Genomic DNA, 20,758 nt, shown 5'->3' on the forward strand with positions numbered 1-20,758 from the left:
CCAATAGTTGATTGTCTTTGTTTTCCTCTTCCCTTGCTCGGATTTCAAATGAGTCATGGATGACGAGTTTTGCCAGTGGCAAAATCATACTACTACACTACGAAAGAGTGGTATTTTTGGGAAGTGATATATCCGCCCCTTTTGATTACTTGGGACACCCAGCAGCAGTGTACGTGGCAATTAGCCCCATTGAATCCTTCTGACGTGAAGAACATTGGCCCCTCTGCAGTCATTGAAGCAATTAGCCCCATTGAATCCTTCTGAAGTGAAGAACACTGGCCCCTCTGCAGTCATTGATACACTGCTGCTGGGTGTCCCAAGTAATCAAAAGAGGCGGATATATCACTTCCCTTTTTTTCCTGTTATTTTTTCTCACTTTGTTAAATCCCGAGAAACATGGAATTAGAGTTTCAGAAGCCATAACTTATCTTCTTTTTTTTTGGAAAGCGAAATGATTTTATAACTAAGGAGAATAAGATGCCCAACCTGAATTATATATCTTCCTAAAAAATGAGCCAAATCCTTTGGTGGATCCCTTTTTTTTGCTGCTCTAGGCACCATCTAGTCAATTAGAGAATACCCCTTTAGGGATCCTGATCGAAAAGATTCATTTGATTTTCTTTGAATGATCTGATCTTTCTTTGGAAAGTTTACAGTCATCAACAAAGTTTAGGAACCCATGAGTAACTCTTTAGAACTAGGCATATGGTTCTGAATCTGATTTTCCAAAAGCCAAGATTAAATGTGCAATCCTTATACTATATATAAAGCGTGAATAAGGGGTTAAAGTCATCCTCACTTTTTTCATTATTTCTGTTCATGTCCCACAACCCAACACACATTTCTGATTTTCTTTAGGGATATTCTCGGCATTCTTGTTGGGCAATAAATACCTAGCCGCAAACGTCCAAAAATAATGCCCTTAACTTTTTCTTTTACCATTAACCCCTTTCCTGATATGTAATATCTATCTATATGAGAAATTATTTGAGGGTAAAAACATATAATCTACATACAAAAAGTACCGACACATGGTACCTGTCTATGACAATAACGGCAAAAACTACTCAGAAGAAGTAAAGTCATATGACAATGACGAAAGAACTACTTTTTATTACGCACGAAGGACACTTGCAAATTATTGACGGATTCCGGGCACCTGAAGAGGAACAACAATTACAGAAACCTCTATCGATTGGAGGTCTAGGATCAGCCTATATCGATTGGAGGGCTACAATCAACGTATGGAAATGATTTTACGGGCACAACCGATTGATGTGTTCCATCCATGGTTTAAAATTTTGGTTTCAGTAACCGTTTCGGACCCCACTGAAAACCGAAATTTCGGTCCGAAATTTGGTAATTTGGTTCGAAATTCAGGACCGAATGTTGGAAATTTCGAACCAAACCGAAATTCCGAATTTCGAAATTTCGGCCGAAATTTTGTAATACTTTTTTTTTTAATAAATAATGGCATTTAATCGAGATTTCGGACCGAAATTTAAAACCATGGTTCCATCACATGGACAGTTTGGATCAACCTATAACCCTCTATAGATCGGAGGGTTCGGATCAGCCTATGAAAATTATTTTTGGGGCAGAACCTATGTAGGTAGTGGCCCATCTAATGGACGGTTTGGATCATCCTATGGTACGTGCCATACCGTACATTTGTCTCCACCCTGCTCAATTTTGCAGGGGTATATTTATCATCCCGGTCACTTACTTTACCCCTGGAGAAAATAAAAAAATTATCGCTTTCGTTCCCAACTTTTGCTTAAATTCTTTCTACATCCTATTGTATTTTAGGAAAAGTTCCCCATGTATCCAATTTCTGATGGCTATTTTTGTCAATTCCAATGCTAATGACCTTTACATGTCCATCCAAAAACTCCAAGCGAAACCCTATTATCTGCCCGTTTGGCATTCGCTGGATTCCCTTCCTGAAAACTCCACTGCTCTCAACCGCCTCCTTCTCACCGCATCTCCTCTCAAAGTCTTGTCACATGCTTTTGTTTTTGCTTCTCTTCTATGTCCTGCTCTGGGTATCATTTTCTCTTTGAACATAAATATATTTTATTTTTATTTTTCATTCATTAATGAAGGAGACTGGTAAGAACTATACATGGATTCCAAACCGGGCTATTCTCCCTCCAGCAAACGAACCAAAGATGAGTTTTCTTGCTTCTTTTTGTTTTCCATTTTTTCCCTTTAAATGGATGGATTTTAATCAGGGATCCTGAGTTTTGTTTTGGTTTTTAGGATGACCAAATTTTAGGGGATATCTTCAAACAGGGATTATTAATTCTTTTTTTGTATGAGGATTTTGATTGTGCGTTTTTCTCTTCTAAAAGAGGATTTTGATTTTTCGGTTCTTTGGAACACATATTTGAACCTAAAAAATCTGACAGTGTACTTGATATTTTGATGTCGTTCTCGATATTCCGTCGGCTTACTCGATACGTTTGAAATACATGTTTGAACCCAGAACATCCGACATCGTACTCGATATTCCGACGGCGTACTCGATACATTTGGAACACATGTTTGAACTCAGAAAATTCGACAGCGTACTTGATATTTTAACGGCATTCTCAGCCAAAAGAGACGTGAGAAATAATAAGATATTCAATAACATAGCCGTTCAGAGCCAAAAGAGAATTGAGAAATAATAAATTATTCAATAACGTCGTCGTTGCATAAACTTGTCTTTTTTGTGACTAATTATTCTGTCTATTTCTTTTACAGGAGGACCTATTTTTGTTCTTAAAATATTTCATCACCTAAACTTAGCTTACATTTTACTCTCTCTCTTATTTTTTGAATGCACATATTTTAGATATAGGCTTTAATAGCACTGCCTTATGTTTCTTTTGTTTGTTATCACAGTAAGCTTTATTTCACTTATCCGGAAAAGATCAAAGAGGAATGCTAGCGTCAAGCGGAAGCTTCTCCCAAAGACGTTTTAAGTGCAGTTTTCTCGATGGGCTTATTTCATCAATGACATTGCAAAAATCAGAAGCTTTGACGACAGACAAGGATGCTTCATGAGTAGGAAAAACTCGCAAGAATGGAAATGGGTTATTCTCAGACCAATTTCAAACCAATATAAAGATTCTGCAATAAATCTTCAATTCTCCTTGAAAAAATCAAATCCTATTAGGGCCCGTTTAAATGCCGAGAAGATTTTGATTTGGATTTCTCACATTTGCAGCCCTTTTTGCATTGTAATTTGCAATTCTCACATTTCTAATTCAGCATCTGATAGTGAAAAAATCAGATTTCTTTGGAGTGGAAATAAGAAATTGGAAATATATTGTTTTTTAAAAAACATTGTCCAATAAAATTCAGTGGGTTGGCTTAATAAACTGTTTTTTCGCTGAACACCGAAGCAGTGAATATATTGTTTTTTAAAAAGCACATTGTCCAATAAAATTCTGACTATTTTGAAGCGGCTCACAACCAATTGACGTACCATTCCTCAAACTTGATATATTTATACATAAATGAAATCACTACTGCAATCTTTTGATATTCCGCGAAAACTTCTTATCTTTTAGTATTTACTATTTAATGGGTGTCAAAAGGTTATTACAGTTCCCAAAAAGCTCTAACAAGCCCTTTAAATACTAAAGGACAATCTAAATGGCTGTTACACGTGCATTTTTACTAGTTGAATGAAAGGCCTTGACCCCTATTTATAGTAGAGGGTAGAGGTCTTAGATGGGGTGAGATGATGACAAGTGTCCTTTGGTTCTACTGGTCCTAAGGACAACAAGTGACTTGCTCGCTGCTGGTACCCTCCTTATTTCGTGGATCAAATGACAAGTGGCAGTCTATGTGATATCTTGGTGTGGGACCCGATCCCGCGAGAGGGGCGGGGCGCGAGCCGCCACGCTCTCTCTTGGTCTCTCGTACCCACGCGATTGGCGTGTGCTTTTTATTATTGATTTTAATTACCCAACTAAGCAGGTAGCAACCAAGCCATAGGGTGCAAACAAACATGCAACTTAGTACCCATAAGGGCAGGGGTAAGCCGCCGAGCCTAGCAAGGTGTGATTTAATTCATCTTTTCCGTGAACTTGGGATCACTATGGCAATCCGAATTCCACGCAAAAGAGAGTGACAGAGTCGCAACTTAGATGAGAGATCTAGGACCCATAATTGACCAGAAATCTAGACTCGTTACCTAGTTACGAGAATGGAAGGTATGGGGAGTTACCACCACATGCACCGTTCCTGCCCGATATTTGGTCTTCAATTCCAAAAGTTAACTCTTTTGAATTTCTTTTAAATGGCTCATTTAACTCTATATTAATGTGCGAACTACATGACATGCATCCTAAGATCTAATTTTAGTGTAATTCCTAAATGTGTATCTTGATTTTCTTGATTTGTTTGAATTCAATCTATGTGAAAGTTCTCCTAAAATTCTAATTTCATGGAAAGTCCTAAGTGATTTAATTACTTTTAATTTAAGGATTAATGTACAAAACCCCACCACTTATGTGTGGAGCCGACTCGTGATTGGTATGCCATCAAGCATCCAAGCTGCCTACGTACCCAAGCCTCACTGGGATCAGAGTCGACGTAGTTCGGTGCACCTGAACTAAGTTACTTATGCCTAACTCATCTAGGACACCGACCTAGACTGGATTGACTGTTTTAACAGTTTAAGAGAAATTATTTAATTTAAGTTGAATATTTTATTATCCTAGGGCTTCATCTAAGTGCAAGACGTCCCTTAGACTAATGCAGGTTAACCTACATCCTAGGTAACTAGGTTTGTCCTAGGAAAAAATTGGGTGACTGGTGTAACTAGATCTATGACTCAATTGATAATAATAGCAATCGATCGTGATGAGGCTGAACTCCCTAACTCTAGGATACCCTAAAACCTAGAATACAACATGACACAAGTGTTCCTAAATGGGGCTCTAATGGTTCCTACGATGGGAAGCCGTAATCCAATGGTTCCAAAGACATGGAGTGAGTTAGTTCAATTTGTTGAACTTGATGATTTTTTGTTTAAAGGATTTTTTATTCCTAAACATCTAAGGAATACCAAAGGCTCTATGGTTCACAAGTTTCGGCCTCGAATTGCAACCATGGAAGGGAATCGTGCTCTCAACACTTGTATAATTTAGCACGTAAATTATAGTATTTTATCGCCTGGCATATTTCTCAGGATTTTCGTGGACAGTGGACCTCAGAGCCAATATCATACTATAATTTACGCACTCCAATTATGCAGGATTAATCGCAATTAGTATACGATTACGGTTGCGATCTCGGCAGTTAAATTGGCAGAGCATAGCCAATTTACAAAGGCAATCTATGAATCCTAAGGTTTCTGTTTCAAAAAAGTTAGGGATTGAATTTATGATGAAAAGTTAAGGTTTTTTGGAGATTTTTACTGACTTTTGTAATGATTTGCTATTAAATTATGATTTAATATCATTAAGACCATATTGCTAGGATTAGACAGTAACCCTAAGCAATCGAACTCCAAATCAGTTGAAACTTTTCCAGTAAGAAAATATGGATGATTGTGGCTTACTGGAAAAATTTCATGAATTATCATTAAGATTTGATATCAATTTATGATTTTTCAAAATTCAAATCAGATTATAGATTAACACAATAACCTATATCATATCAATTTTAAATTACTCCAAACTTTTACAGAATAAAGATATTGATGATTAAATCTTACTGAAAAAATTTTATGAATTAGCATTAAGATTAGATATCAATTTCTGATTTTTTAAAGTTCAAATCAGATTATAGATTAACACAGCAACCTATAGCATATCAATTTCAAATCAACTTAAACTCTTACAGTATAAAGATAATCATGATCTTAGACTACTGTATGACTTTCATGGATTTTTATTACAATTTGATGCCCATTTAAATTCACACAAAAATCAGATGAAACCAAAAATTACTTAAAAAGCAAACCTAATGGTATCCTAAAATCAAATAAAAACTTCCAGTAGATATATAATAGATTATAAATTTTCTATCAAAATTTCAAAGCTTAAAAATTAAATCTCCTCCATAAAATTGGTTTTTAAATATAAGAGATTAATTTGTTTCCTAGGCGTTAAAACCCGTTTATTAAAATAAATTGTAAAACCGTATCAAATCTTTGCCAAATTAATTGAAAATATTTCTCTAACATTCCAGTAACCAAAGTTACTGGTTTGTAAAGAAAAATTTTAAAAATATATTAATTTAATAAGAAAAAGAATTATGGCACGTAAAACGGGGAAGCGATTGGAAAACAGTAAAAATCATAATTGTTTTAAAATATTTTTTAATGGAAACTTTCATTTATTATTAGGCTTTAATTCTGAAAAGTTTCATCAATTTTTAAAACGATTTGGTATTTATTAAAAATAGCCGAAATTTAAAATAATTAATAATCAGATTAAATAAACTCCAAAAAATATGAAAATTTTTGGGTGATCTAAAAACCTTGTAAAACTACTGGAAACAAACTTTCATTAAATTTGGACATGATTTGATATACTTTTGGCTCCATTAATCAAGAAATAACTCTTTTCGGGGTTATTCTTTGAAAAATATAATGAAAAATAAAACGGCCGAACCGCGGTTGAAAATTAAGTTTCCAGTAGTTTTGTATTTTATATAAAACCTAGAAAATATCAGTTTTTAAAAAAGAACCATGTTTTCAAACACTTGCTTTGATAATCTAATTTAAATCCATATTGAATAAAAACAAAAGAAAATTAAATGGAGGAAAATTAATTTTTGGATCAAATTTTGGATTTTGAAAACTCATAATCTATATTATAACATACTGGAATTTCAAAGAAAAACTCGTTGATTTGATCCATCAAAATTAAAACCCTAGCATGCTTTTTATACTTTACAAAGATGGGGAATCCTTACCGTTGATCGCGATCCTTGTCTCTAGGGTTGGTGATCCAAGATATACGCTTTGTCCAACCCTTTTATACGCTAAAAAAAGATCCAAAGAACACTCCAATAATCTTTGATTGTGTGATGCCTTGGAGGAGAAGAAGGAATTCAAGAATTCCTTTTGTGAAACACTTGAGAGAGAGATGAACACACTTCAACAGAGAGGAGGTTTTTTCCTCTCTTTTTTTTTCTTCTTGGGAGGAGAGAGAAAAATGACGAATTTGAATTTTTTTGGATCTTTTCTGGGATTGTTTGCTTTGATTTTTATACAAAAAAGCTAGGATTAAGAGAGAAATAGTAGTTTCCAATGTGAGAGCTCTCATTTTTGGCTTGTTTCCAATTTTTTCCTCTTGCTTTATTTCTTTCTTGTTTCCAAATTGGATTTGATTCCAATCTTAATTTCTTGTCAATCAAGACATGCTATTATCATTCCACATTGCTTCTTTGGAAGAAAACATTTTTAAGCAATCATTCATCTTTTTCTTCTTTCCTTCTTTACATATCGTATCAATCCTCAAATGCCCAATTGGGAGTACCAATCATAGGGCCCACATGAAACCATAGACACCATGTAATGAGATACAGCCGCACCCAGAAGAGACAAGTGATATATCCCCCCCTTTTTTAAGTTTGGACAGCCAGCTTTAATGTATCTATTATCTAATGATCCATGACTAGAGGGGCTGTCCCATGTAAAGAAAAGGGGGTGCGTATCAATCAGTTCCCAGTAATGATACTTAAAAACTCGGAAGAAAGGAAATGTAGGGTCATAGAGACAGACGTGAATAACAGAGCTACCTGGTTTTGTAGTTATCATAATGAAGTCAAGTAAGATGGCTTGACTCGTTGAGCCTTCGTCAACTCTCATATCTAATGAGATGTTTTTCTCAGATGAGAAGGACTAGAATACTTTAATAGGTAGATAGATGAACTTGATCACCGTACATGTGTCTCATGTTCCTCATAGCTATGATTGATCTACAAATAGACGGCTATGATTCTCCAATCAGTACAAATTTTGGGCTATCTTTTAGCTGGGTCCCACCTAAATGTCGACACTAAGCACTAGACAAAGTGCGCTGACGGCTGGCTAACGTATTCCCACCATTTGACCGGTCTCTCTCTCTCTCCACACACACAACAGGAACAGTTGGTGGGCCCAACAGAAACCATTGGTGGAATGGTGGGCCCATCTTTGAACAATGTAGGCCCCGCCCACACCACACCATAGGATAATCCAAACCGTCCATTTGATGGGCCATAAACGTAAATAGGTTGCGTCCCAAAATATTTTTCCATAGGCGGATCCTAGCCCTCCGATCTAAATAGAAGCTACATCTTATGCAACCTTTATAGATTGTAGGGTTGTGATCATCCTACGGAAATGATTTTTGGGGCACAACCTATTTACATTGTAGCCCATCAAATGGACGGCTCGGATCATCCTATGGTCTGAACGGTACACTTCATTTTCAAAAATATGGGTAGGGCCTAAATTGGTACGAACCACACCATAGAATGATCCAAACCATGGACGGCTTGGATCATCCTATGTTGTGGACAGTACGCTTCAATTTGAAAAATATCAGTGGGGCCTACGATTGGGCCTTAATGTTAGTGTACGACCAACTCCATAGGATTATCCAAACCATGGACGGCTTGGATCGTCCTATGTTGTGGACGAGCCTTAATGTTACTTTACGACCAACTCCACAGAATGATCCAAACCATTCATTTGATGGGCCACAATGTAAATAGGTTGTGCCCCAAAAATCATTTCCATAGGATGATCACAACCCTACAATCTATAGAGGTTGTATAAGATGTAGTTTCTATTTAGATCGGAGGGCTAGGATCTGCCTATGGAAATGATATTTTGGGACGCAACTTATTTACGTTTATGACCCATCAAATGGACGGTTTGGATTATCCTACAGTGGTATGGGCGGGGCCTACGTTGTGTAAAGATGGGCCCACCATTCAACCAACGGTTTCTGTTGGGCCCACCAACTGTTCCTGTTGTGCGTGTGTGGAGAGAGAGAGAGAGGGAGTGAGTGAGTGAGTGAGTGGAGAGAGACCGGTCAAATAGTGGGAAAGTGACATATCCTAACGTTTAACGTTAGCCAGCCGTCGGGGGGGGGGATAGCCAACAGGAGGGATGATATCAGCGCCCTAGACAAATTGCTGTCTATAAATAAACCAGTTACAAAATGAGAAACGAAAACCAGTAGAGAGAGAGAGAGAGAGAGAGAGAGATGGCTGAGTTTTTCGAAAAGCAAGCTGAGTTGTATGTAGAAACTCGGCCGAGTTACCCACCAGAACTGTTCGAGTTCATAGCCTCGAAGACACCCAACCATGATCTTGCTTGGGATGTTGGCACTGGAAGTGGCCAAGCTGCACTCTCTGTAAGCTCTCTCTCTCTCTCTCAAGATATCAAATGAAACCCAGAAGGGAAATGATATTTCTGCCCCTTCTGTTCATTTTTTCCCTTGAAGATGACTTAATTTCCAGGAAAGAGAAACAAAAGAGGGAAGAAATAGTCATGTTTTTAGGAAAAGACCAACAAAACAGGGTGGAATGGTAGGAAAGGGGCTGGAAATATCATTCCCAATCCAGAAATAGGAAGAATATGGGATTTTAGGTGACCCCAATTTGAGTTGGGAAAGATGATTTATCGGAGATGAGAAGTTTATATACGGAAATTCAGTGTATACACTAGACTTCTGTTTAATCTTTGCCTCTCCCCCTTCATGGACTATCTCTTGGATTGGATAAATACCTAGGATCCTTCTTATCTCAAACGCAATAACAAAATTTCAGTTAGAATTGAATTCTCCGACATTTGGGTGTAAACCTAGGATCATGGTATTCGATTGATATACAACTAGAATAAGCCATGATCACATCTATACAATAGATCTAATAGAAACAAATACAAATTACTAGAATAAAAAAAAGAGATTAAAACAAGAGACTTATCTCGATCCTCCGATCGGGCTGGATCTTCTACTGCCTCTCTGGCCTGCTCTCCTTTGTCAAGTTAGGTGGTGGCTGAGATCGACGTCATATTTATAGAAAAGGCCTACTAGAGTTTCACCCACAATAGAACTCTATTTGGCTTATTTGTTTAACCAATTACACTATCCAGACTTAATTGATATAGTTTAACCAATTACACTATCAATGTCTCAATAGGGATGATATGTATTGATTACCCTTACACCCTTTATTGATCACTGTGGTCAATGGGTAACTCTAGTGATTTCACTCTTACACTCATTCTTCAATAGTTCAATCTATATTGTCAATCTTAGATAGGCAAACAAAAAATGGGATGGGTGGAAGTACTGAAATGGGGGTGGAAATGTCATTTCCTTTCATTATACTACTGCTGGCTTTTAAAGAATTTGAAATAGAATTTCACAAAGGCTCCGTTTCCTTTGACATAAAAATGGTGTAAAACAAATTTTAGGCCCATTTTTCCACTTAAAATTGGTGTAAATTTTGTTTTATGCCCATTTTACGTTGAAAGAAACAGAGCCAAAGCTTTTATGATGATTCAAATTTGGAGGGAAAACTATCTTTTCAAAGTTCTATTATTTGTTCTTTTAGCTCCAACTGCAAGATTTTAGGGTCAAAAATCTTAACTTTCATCGACCTATGGTTGGCAGGGGCATTACTCTGTACATAGTTGTTTGTAATAGGATTCAAAGTATCCTATGTGGGGGAAACTAGATAAGACTTGCATGTTATTTCTTTTCTGCAATTTTAGAATAGGGTCCAAAACCAAATGTCCTAATGTTCAGTACTTTGATTGATGGTTATTGTAAGGTGTCTAAATTGAATGAGGCAGTTTGAACTTTATAAGATTATGATAGAGACCAATATAGCTCCTGATGTCATTATTTATGGTATTCTTATTCAACTGTTTCCGTAAGCAAGACAAACTCCAAGGGATTTATAAGGATAGGGGCTTCCTTGCAAAATCTTCATACCTTTTTAAAGACATTGTGAAGGAATTTATCTTCCATCCCTTATTTTTTTTCCTTTTAGAATCGTTAATCACTAATTAACATTGAGCTTCTTTATGCATGTATACATAAGATTACTCTCTTAATTAGATACCAGAAAGGCTTTGTGCTTCAAATGTTCTGACAGTAGTTTTTTAGAGGTCTAAACTTTGGTTTTTTTTGAGAGATTTCACATTCGTCATCTTGGCGAATTGAAGATGACAATTCAGTTCTGTAATCTTAAGTTGATGCGTGCACAATTTCAAAGATGAAGATCAAAGAGTGGGTGTTTTTTGTTGGGGACCAATAATCTATCTTAAAAATAACATCAAACCAGTAAGGTGTCTGTGCCACTCTAGTTATTGTTTTATCTCTTTCAAATTGTAAAATACCTTTGAGTTAAATCTTCATGCCCATGGTTAGTTCTGCAAAACAAAATCCTATTTACATTGTTATTCTTATTGTATTTCTGATAAGGGAAATAGTAATTATTCAGACAAAACTTCTTCATTTTTTTGATAGGTAAGCTGGGACTGAACCTATGACCTCAAGGTTGAGGTACAAAGCCTCAACCAATTGAGCCACAAGCCCAACCCCAATGGACAGAACTTCTAGTATATGAACCTAGGTTACTATTTTAGACTCACTTTTCAGCATTCATTTATGTCTAATGAATAATCTTTACACATTCCGTCAATTATACTCATCTCTTACCATTGATTGATGGGATCATTTAACTAACTTCAGCAGTGTCCTAAAACTAGAATAGTTGGTGTGACTCTGCAAATGGACTTATCTCAGCCAGAAAATGAGTCGAGTCATTCAGTGACTCCATGGGGAATTTGTCTACAGGAACTATAAAGGAAACATATTTTTGGAATTAATTCATTTCAAATGAAAACTCCCCTCCGGCTTTTATTGAGTCCTGAGTGACTCGTAGAGTTGGCTCGATATGACTCCTCTTCGATTCAAGTTGACTTCTCTAGTTTTTGAATAATATCCTTACAATGAAGATTAAGTTCAGTTTATTAAAGGTTAGGAGCACTATGGAATTTTCCCAAAAAAATCATGACTATTGTTGAATTGGCGGTGTTGTAATTATGTTGATTTCTCAATTGGAGCAGTAATTTCTCTCTGTTTTATAGCACTATGCATGGTTCTTGATTTTTGCTTGAATTTTGGGACATCATATATTTGGCCACATTAGTAGTAGTGCAAACCATTTTATTAATGTATAAGCTTGAAAAAATCATTCTCCATTCCCATTGCTTATTTCTTCTTCCCCGGCTCAATTTTGCAGCTGGCCAAGATATACAAGAACGTGATAGGCACGGATGCAAGCGCCGAGCAACTGGCTCATGCACATAAGCTCCCAAACATTCGTTACCAACACACCACTTCCATCATGACTATCGACGAACTCGAACATAACATAGCTCCACAAGGCACTGTCGATGTTGTGACAGTAGCCCAAGCTTTACATTGGTTCGATCTCCCTACCTTCTATCAACAAGTGAATTGGGCCCTCCGAAGGCCCCATGGAGTGCTCGCCGTATGGTGTTACACCGAGCCCCAAGTGAACGACTCTGTTGACACAGTCTTCTGGCGTTTGTATTCCAACTCCGCATGTTTTTGGGCCCCTGCCCGTAAAATGGTGGATGATGAGTACAAGAGTCTCGATTTTCCCTTCAAACCCGTAGAGGGTCTAGATCACACAGGGCCAGTTAAGTTTGAGGCGAAGAAATTGATGGACTTAGATATGTATCTCACATATATAAGATCTTGGTCTGCATATCAAACGGCACGCGAGAAAGGGGTGGAGCTTTTGAGTGAGGAAGTGATTGAGGATTTCAGGCGTGCATGGGGAGAAGATGGGAGTAGCACTCAGTTTGTCAGATATCCTGTTCATCTAAGGATAGGGAGGGTGGGGAACTAAGAAAAACTAAAGTCTTTGTTATTTCTATCTATTGAAACTTTAATAGAGGTTTCTCCTAAATGTATTGAATGAATGTTTCTTTCAACATGACCTTATGAAAATGCTGTTTGAAAACATGAAAAAAAAGTCCATCTAATACGTGTTTTGTAATAAATATAATAAGAAAGTCAAGAGTCTGAAGACCTTCTCCCATTTGCGAGTACTTCTCTTATTTCATTTTTTTTCCCTTTAATTGTTCCCATTTTTCTATCGGGTCTCCATTAAGCTCTTTACAGTGATCTGATTTGGAGTATGAATGTGCGATGTTATTAATTTGTCTAAATTAATAGATGAGGTACGCTAAACTCAGGGGTGCCCTTACAAAAATGGGCTGAAAGGCACCCCTACTGGCTGCACATCACGATGGTGATGTGTAGCTAATGGGGGCGCCCTTTCAGCCCATTTTCTTGTGAGGGAGCCCTTGAGTTTAGCATACCTTTTAATACATTAGGCCATGTTTGGCAACCATGATTTTTTTGGGAAATGATATATCCCCCCTTTTGATCACCAGGAACACCCCTGTCAGTGTCTCAATGACTAAAGAGGGGCTGTTGTGCTTATGTCAGAAGTAATCAATGCCCCTGATTGCCACAAACACTTGCAGGGGTGTTCCTCGTGATCAAAATGGGCGGATATATCACTTCCCTTTTTTTTTCCATGATAAATTTAGTTTCTCAAGTGGTGAGATAGGGGTAGATTGATGCAGGAACGAGTAGAGGGTGAGAAGTGCCTAAAAAACAAGAACAAATCAATCAGAGTTTTAAGCTACGAAAACTCTAATCAATAAAATTCTTGGTTTCTCTCGCATTAATAAAGACTAGAGCCTTTTCTACGACAACTTCTCCTACTCAATGTATCCGTTGTGCTTTAGTTTTCCACTTCCTACTCTGAAGACAATACTCTTTTCAGATTCTTCTTCATCTAACATCACCTCAATATAACAATTTTTTTCCTTTCTATTGATTGCTTGTGTGCCAATAAATTTTGAAATGAAAATACAATTTTTTCCTCCCTGGCTCATTTAAATTTTCTTCTTCGAAGTTACCAATCCTGGGGTTATTCTGAGGACAGAGCTGGTTTTTTGGGCTGGTTTCTCATTAGAAGGATGATTCCTTTCTGTACGGCGTCCTACAAAGTAGAAGACTCAATACACCTTTACTAAGCCCCTCAAGGGTTTCATCAAACTCTCAATAAAGAGAAATTTAGCTCTCATCTCTAATATGTTTGGCACCATAGCTGAGATTTTCTGAAACTCCTCAACATTCTTTGTTGTAACTTTCCCTTATTATCACAGTTGCTACCTCTTCCAACATTTTTTTCAGTATCTAGAAATAACTTTTGAAGATAATTACAGTCCTAAAGTCTTCAGATTTTCCTTGATAATTCCTGAATAAGGCGTCCAATTCCTTAGACAATTGGTGTTCATTAGTGCTTTCCTTTGTAAAAACATCAGTTTTGTATGGCTAGGCAATTGAGAGTGGGTGTATATGACTGACCTCTCACTCCCTTGATCATATGTGGCCCCTCTAGTTGAAGGTTCTCCTTGATTTTTGTTGTGCTTTTTGGGCCCCCATTGTGAAACAAGCAATTACTCCTTATTTAATCTTTTAATACTTTTAACATCCACCCTGATTGATCTTGTGAGTTATCTTGGCCAATAATCGTACCATTGCATCAAACTTCTCTTGGACCATATTTTCTGTTCCAAATCCTATAGTTACAAAATCAAAAATTTTTGCTAGTTGGTGCTCTGGATTAGGCTTGAATTTGTTCCTTCATGTAATGTACTTATGAGTAAAAGGATGCATCCAAGTTCCTCATATGCTTGAAGAAACTTTGCTCGGATACCACTGTAATGTCCCATAATCCAAACCAGAAATGACTAGATTCTTGAAATAATACAGGAGATAGCTTCAATAAAACACCATAAATTGTAAATGAGGTGAGTACTTGTCTGACATCACATAAAATTAGTCATCAAATGAGCAACCTTGATTCCAATATCTTTTACAATTTTATGTGTCTTGAAAAGTAGAAACAAATGGCGAATCATTCCATGTAGGATGTTGGGTTGAGTGTCTTGAATTCAACCTGGCTGGGTTTGAAATATTGTGTGCGACCCGGAAGCAGCCCCGGCCCCGGCCTGGCCCGTTATTTAAGTGAGTTCGGCCCGGTTCGGATAAGCTTATTTTGGTTTTGTACAAGGGACTTTAGGGCTTATTTTCGTATTCTTGGTTTTTCAAGTGGGTTGAGAGCTCAAAGGTGGGAAAAGTGTGTACAGGGATTTCTTGGTGGGTTTGGTGAGAGATACTGGTTTTCTCTTGTAATCTCTAGTTTCTATAGTGGATTTTCTTGTCGCCTCCACTGTGGATGTAGGCTTTAACATTGAAGTCGCAGGTTATATAGTGAAGGTGCTTTTCTTAACATTGGAAATAACACAAGGGATAATCCCTTGAATATCCAAGCAAGAGCAAGGGATCAACCTTGTCTCCAATGACCGGGTATGAATGAAGAGGAAGAAATCAAGACCCTCTCTCTTATTTGCAATTTCAAAATAAAATTCAAATTGAATGCCCAAACTCCCTCCCTTAAGTCTTTACATCTACTCACATGGGGGACACACACCACTATACGTAAACCCTGTATTCATTTAAAAGATTAAAAATACTACAAAAAGTAGCAGATGGGCATCCCAGTACCCTGCCAATCTTTGACCCACCTTCAAACTGAGGACATTAATTACACACAAGCATTCTTATTCATATCTCATGCTGCATCTTAGTTTTATTTTTCCAAATTAAATACTGCTCGATTGATTAATTCACATGTTGAATAGTTAATTAACCAAAAAAGGCAGACAATCAAAGAAATGAGGAAGAAAGTTCATGATAAGCTCTTTTACATAATCTTGATTATATTTTTTTTTTTATTTCTTTAGCATACACATGGTGTATATCAGAATATATTCACAACACAATTTAGACTAGATGAGATGTAATAATAAATTAAGGCTGCTGATATCAAATAAGAAAAGGAACCCCCAAGGGGAGAAAGTCTTCATACTCCTGACTTATTTTGAGGACTTATTTCAAAACAACTATTACATGGAGTTTTTCATGTTTTCAAACTGTATTTTTCATAAGGTCTTCATGAACATGAAAGAAGCATTCTTTCAATAAGCGAAACCTCTATTAGAGTTCTAATAGATAGAAAAAATAAATAACAAAGGTGTTTATCAGTTCACCACCTTCCCTATCCTTAGATGAACGGGAAATCGAACTAGCTTGGTGCTGCTCCCATCCCCCATGTGAGTAGTTGGCACTCCAAAAAAATGCATTTAATATTCTCTAACTTTTCATCCCCCCATCCAATGCATTCTAGTGTTTATAACCAATGGGGGCGCCCTTTCATCCATTTTTTCCAAGGGCGCCCTTCAGTTTAGAACTCCCATTGTAATATTTTTCTTTTTTCCATTGTGCACCCCCTTTAACTAATTCGTTTTTTTTCCTTTCTTTTTAAATAAATATATACTACTTGTGAAGTCTTATTACCCGAAAACTATACACTAAAAAAATCCGTTGGAGTACATTTTGTCTGCACCCATTTTTAAAGTTCCCTTTCGGGTCAAAGAAGTTACATGCTAGCTACCACTTTTCTAGGAATTGTAACAGACCAGCCGCGAAAAGCCTTTTGCGATGGAGCTTAGCAAATCCCCTCCAACAAAGGAATGTATGGAAGTTGGACGCTAAAGTGGTTGGTTATTAAGTTCCCTCTCTCAGAACATGTGACAATGGAGAGCAGTTAAAAAATGGTGACTCCATCGGAAGAAGTCCCAGAACCAAATCAAAACACGGCATAGCATTTTATCTTTTATCATTTAATTTTTTTTGCTGTCATTTACTTTTTGTAGTTGTAGATTGTCTGATCAAGTTAAAGAACAATGGATTCATCTTCGTGGGTGACTTTATCTCTTTAATTCTCTATCACTCGCACTGAAATATATTGGTTGTTGTTTTGTTAGTTAGTCACTTGGAACTTACAATTGGAACCAAGATCGTCTTTACGCCATTCTTCGTGATGGAATGTTTTTTGAACTAAAATGCATTATTAGGGAGAGACTGGATACAAGCTAAACTTTTGCGTCCCATCTTCGTTACACTAGAAGCTATTTTTCTGGAACAGGAATCACGTCAAGCTAGTAGAAGTTAATCTCAGTTCCATTGGTCTATTCCTTGGGTATAATAATCCCACATCGCTTGAAGCGAGAAAACTGCAACTCTGTTTATAGTAAACAGATGCATTAGTAACCGTCGAGCGATGATAAAATTTGCATGTGTGGCTGGTTTATCACACCTATCATCTTCCCAGATGAGAAATAATACGCATTTGAGCTCCCTTACTTTTTGCCCTTCTGTTTTTTTTCATTCACTTTCTTATGAAAAAGGCTGAGATTAATCTCATTATAACACATTTTTAATCGGCTATGTCGGCAGTTGGCACTACCTCGTTTTAATACTTGCACAAACCCAGCTTGTCTTTTCCCCCAAAAAGTTACTTACACATATTCTTATTTCCCAACAGTTATGAAGTTAAATTTATGGGGGATGGGAGCAGCACCAAGCTAGTCCTCAATCACTTCCTCACTCAAAAGCTCCACTCCTTTCTCGAGTGCCGTTTGATAAGGAGACCCTGATCTTATGTATGTGAGATACACATCTAACTCCATCAATTTCTTCGCCTCGAACACGATTGGCCCCGTGTGATCTAGACCCTCCACCGGGTCGAATGGAAAATCAAGACTCTTGTACTTATCCGTGATCATCTCACGAGCGGGGTCCATAAAAGATTCGGAATTGGAAAACAGACACCGAAAGACGGTGTCCACAGAGTTGTCCACTTGAGGCGTGGTGTAACACCATACGGCGATCACTCCATGGGGCTTCCGGAGGACCCAATTCACTTGTTGATAGAAATTGGGGAGGTCGAACCAATGTACAGCTTGGGCTACGGTCACAACATCAATGGTGCCTTGTGGAGCTATGTCATGTTCGACCTCTTCTATAGTCATGGTGGAAGGAGTGTGATGGTACCGAATGCTCGGGAGCTTAGATGCATGAGCCAGTTGCTCGGCGCTTGCGTCTGTGGCTATCACGTTCTTGTAAATCTTGGCGAGCTGCAAATTTGAGCCAGGAAAGAAGAAATAATCAATGGGAATGGAGACTGATTTTTTCAAACTTGCAACCAATTACTCCAAAAGCTTAAGCTGTTAAGAGTAGTGTTATTTAATCATATTTATACTTCAACACTCCTCCTTACGTGTGGCCCCTCTTTTTTAGGTTGACCGTACACATGGATTTTTATTATTGAGTTGTTGGGTTTTGAACCCATTACCTGTCATGAGGCAACAGCTCTGATACCAAGTGAAACAACCAATTACTCTAAAAGATTACACCAATAAATTGCTTTGCACTACTACTTGTGAAACAACCAGTAACTCGAAAAGCTTAAGCTGTTGGAGATGGCGTTAGTTGATCTTTTATACTTTCACACACCCCTCATGCGTGGCCCCACTTTTTAGGACTGGCCTACACATGTCACATGTGGCCCCTCTTTTAGGTTGGCCATTACATGTGGATTTTTAATATCAAGGAGTTTTGAACCCATGACCTTTAATCTAGTTGCTTAATCTAACTAGGTTACCTCATTTAAACCACTTCCCTAATCTACCACCAAGATGATCCAACGGTGAATCTCAACCCAATCCAACGGTGAGATCTCACATATGCTGATACTACTAATTAATACATAATTAATACATCCGAGTATATGATGTCTTATGATTCAAGCAAAAATCACAAGAAAATCAAGAAAAGCCTCACATGGTATCCTCATGGCATTTAGGCAAGAAATCAAAAGAAACCCCAAGGGGAAATGATATTTCTACCCTTGTATGTCTTTTCTTGAAAATGACTACATATTTAGAAAAAGACAAACAAAAGAGGGAAGAAATGCAATTATTGTTAGGAAAAGGAAAGCAAAATAGGTGGAGATGCTTGAAAAGGGGGTGAAATGTCATTCCCAGTCCGAAAAGTATAAAGGAAACGTATCTCTACAGGTGTTCGTTTCAAAAGAAAATTTCCATCAAGCTTTTATTGAGTCATTGGTAACTTAGAGTTAATTGACTCACCTTCAATACAAGTTTTGAGTTGTCTAGTTTTCAAGTTGCTTGGCAGAATCTTACAAAGACGGTTAGGCTCAGGTTAGGAGGATCCTAAAATATCTTTCAAGTACTTTCGAATTAGTGGCCTTGTATTTATGTTGATTACTTCATTGGAGCAGTAATTTCTCAATGGTTTGTAGCTTTGCCGTGTGTTTAGTTGCACAAATTAAAGCCAAGATGGCTTAGGGGTTTTGCTTGGCATTTAGGTGCCATATCATCAAAATCCCTTATAGCATATAAATTCCGGGAGACTACCAGGGATGTCTCCTAGTAAATAATTGCATGTCTGCTGATGTGTTATCCTTGTCTCCTTCCTATAAAATCCAAGCCAAATTCCACAAAAAAAGGTGGAATTTTACTTGGATTTCTTAGGAATGGTGATTTTCCTCTCTTTTCTCTCTTCCCTCTCTATATATTTATAATGACATCCACTGCCACTACTAGGCTGATAACCAAACACTACCACTATTCTACTTGACTACTTATACCATTACTCTACAAGGTAAATTCTTGAAACCAAAACAGATTGAAAAGCAATCCGAAGAAAAACTTGGCCATCTGCTTATTTCCATTCTCGTAGCTCCTTAATTTTTGTTAAAGTATAAAAAATTAAATAACACCATCTCCAATTGCTTAAGCTTTTGGAGTAATTGGTTTTTTCACATGGTATTAGAGCTAAGGTCCTGAGTTCAAAACTCATTGATATTAAAAATACAGATGTAATGGCCAACCCAAAAGAGGAGCCACATGTGCCATGTGTAGACGAACCCTAAAATGAGGGGCCACACGCAGGGGGGGATGGAGACTAATTTACACTTGCCTGAACTGGTCATTGGGGGGCCATGGCCACTAAGCATGCATGTAAAGCCACTAAACTAGCTAAACATGCATGTAGGGTCATAAGCCATGATAGGGATTTTACAATTCATTAGGGGGCATAGCCCCCTCATGCTATATGTGCCTCCTCCTACACGTGAGGGGAGTGTTAAAGAATAAAAGATTAAATAACGGAACAATTTTATCATCATGAAAGATAGCATAAATAGAGAGGGCGCTTACGGATAGTGCAGCTTGGCCGCTTCCAGTGCCAACATCCCAAGCAAGATCATGGTTGGGCGTCTTCGAGGCTATGAACTCGAACAGTTCTGGTGTGTAACTCGGCCGAGCTTTTACATACAACTCAGCTTGTTTTTTGAATAACTCAGCCATTCCTCTCTCTCTCTCTCTCTCTCTCTCTCTCTCAACTGGTTTTCGTTTCTCATTTTGTAAGTCTTATATAGAGAGCAATTTGTGTAGGGAGCTGATATTTTACGCATTTGCCTCCTTGTAACGTGATTTGACGTAAAAAAGCGTTAAAGTTGCCCACTGTTCACGTTATAAGGGGGCGAATGCCTACTGGAGAGGGGTGAAAATATCATCTCCCCTGCATAGTGTCTACATTTACGTGGGACCCAGCTAAAAGATGGCCCAACAACAAGCCCAAAAGTGGTACTGATTGGAGAATCATAGCCGTCTATTTGTAGATCAAGCATAGCTATGAGGAACATGAGACACATGTACGGTGATCAAGTTCATCTATCAAGCTATTAAGTATTCTAATCC

General features: G+C 37.5%; 2 protein-coding genes across 2 annotated transcripts; one reads left to right on the forward strand and one right to left on the reverse strand.

The window, feature by feature from the left end:
• The first annotated feature begins 9,163 nt into the window (after window positions 1-9,163).
• LOC143882122 (uncharacterized) lies at window positions 9,164-13,089 on the forward strand. The gene is made up of 2 exons (XM_077385545.1): window positions 9,164-9,356; window positions 12,262-13,089. The coding sequence occupies exons 1-2, from the start codon at window positions 9,207-9,209 to the stop codon at window positions 12,895-12,897; spliced, it is 786 nt and encodes a 261-aa protein (XP_077241660.1). The 5' UTR covers window positions 9,164-9,206; the 3' UTR covers window positions 12,898-13,089.
• A 4,202-nt stretch (window positions 13,090-17,291) lies between these two features.
• On the reverse strand, window positions 17,292-20,384 carry LOC143881081 (uncharacterized). The gene is made up of 2 exons (XM_077384078.1): window positions 20,216-20,384; window positions 17,292-18,109 (listed from the first exon to the last, which is right to left on the reverse strand). Exons 1-2 carry the CDS (start codon window positions 20,363-20,365, stop codon window positions 17,558-17,560), a joined length of 702 nt encoding a protein of 233 aa, XP_077240193.1. The 5' UTR covers window positions 20,366-20,384; the 3' UTR covers window positions 17,292-17,557.
• Window positions 20,385-20,758: the final 374 nt, after the last annotated feature.

The sequence above is a fragment of the Tasmannia lanceolata genome, unplaced genomic scaffold (genome assembly GCF_043159265.1).
Source record: "Tasmannia lanceolata isolate RefF3 unplaced genomic scaffold, GAP_Taslan_0.1 ptg000007l, whole genome shotgun sequence".
Classification (NCBI taxonomy): domain Eukaryota; kingdom Viridiplantae; phylum Streptophyta; class Magnoliopsida; order Canellales; family Winteraceae; genus Tasmannia; species Tasmannia lanceolata.